We start from the raw sequence: 796 nt of genomic DNA on the forward strand, positions 1-796 counted from the left end.
TGTATTGAAAATGAAAAATATCTAATGCATTTATCCCTAAAATAGGAAAAGAGGTATGTTAAGCAATTTATAAATATTAATTCTATCATGTTTGTGCTTGTTCTTGGTTTCACGCTTGTTTCAATGGGCTTTAGAATTTAGGGCTTTTTTTGTTTTTTTTTTAAATAATAAACCATGTTAATTTCAGGAGTATATACATACGAATCCAATACTGTATGCCATCATACATGCATGTACATGGCCCGCGAGCACTCAAATATCTAATATATTTTGTCGCACAAGCCCAACCTTCGTTGCCTCCATTGTACAATGTATGCGGCATGTAGACACATACATTCGTAGTGAGTGTTTGTTTTTTATTTTTTTTTAAAAATAGTATCGTTTTTTTTTTTCTTGTTGCAGTTACTTCGGTATAGTACAGTTGGTTCGCGTTCCTTTGGGGAACATGGGACGGAACAGTGAAATGGCGTATGGCAACGGTTGTTGGTCCATTTTCCACTCGGTGATATTTGTGCGAGCTTGTGTGTTGTGCGTTGTGTGAGTGCCTTGTTGCTGTACTTACTTTCCAAAGGGAATAACCAAGAAGGGCGACGATAACGGAAGCGACGAACAACAGGATGGTGGTAGTGGCGGTAAGGACATCGGCGGTTAGTTCGGGGACATCTGGGGTCACTTCCCCGGGACCTTGGTTACCGCCCGATGAACTGGATGATCCATCTGTTAAGATTGGTGGTACGAATCCTCCCCCGGGGCTATCTGCCACTGCTGGAATTATCTGTCCTATATCAAAAGTTGG

At 40.8% G+C, this 796-nt stretch overlaps 1 protein-coding gene across 1 annotated transcript; it reads right to left on the reverse strand.

Annotated features, from left to right (window-relative positions):
- Window positions 1-356: 356 nt before the first annotated feature.
- AK88_05554 (uncharacterized protein) lies at window positions 357-775 on the reverse strand (the record flags this gene model as incomplete). Its single annotated transcript, XM_012483156.1, has 2 exons — window positions 357-434; window positions 563-775. Coding segments are annotated over 2 exons (291 nt in total), but the record flags the coding sequence as incomplete, so codon positions are not given.
- Window positions 776-796: the final 21 nt, after the last annotated feature.

Source organism: Plasmodium fragile (genome assembly GCF_000956335.1).
Source record: "Plasmodium fragile strain nilgiri unplaced genomic scaffold supercont1.158, whole genome shotgun sequence".
In the NCBI taxonomy this organism is placed as follows: Eukaryota; Apicomplexa; class Aconoidasida; order Haemosporida; family Plasmodiidae; genus Plasmodium; species Plasmodium fragile.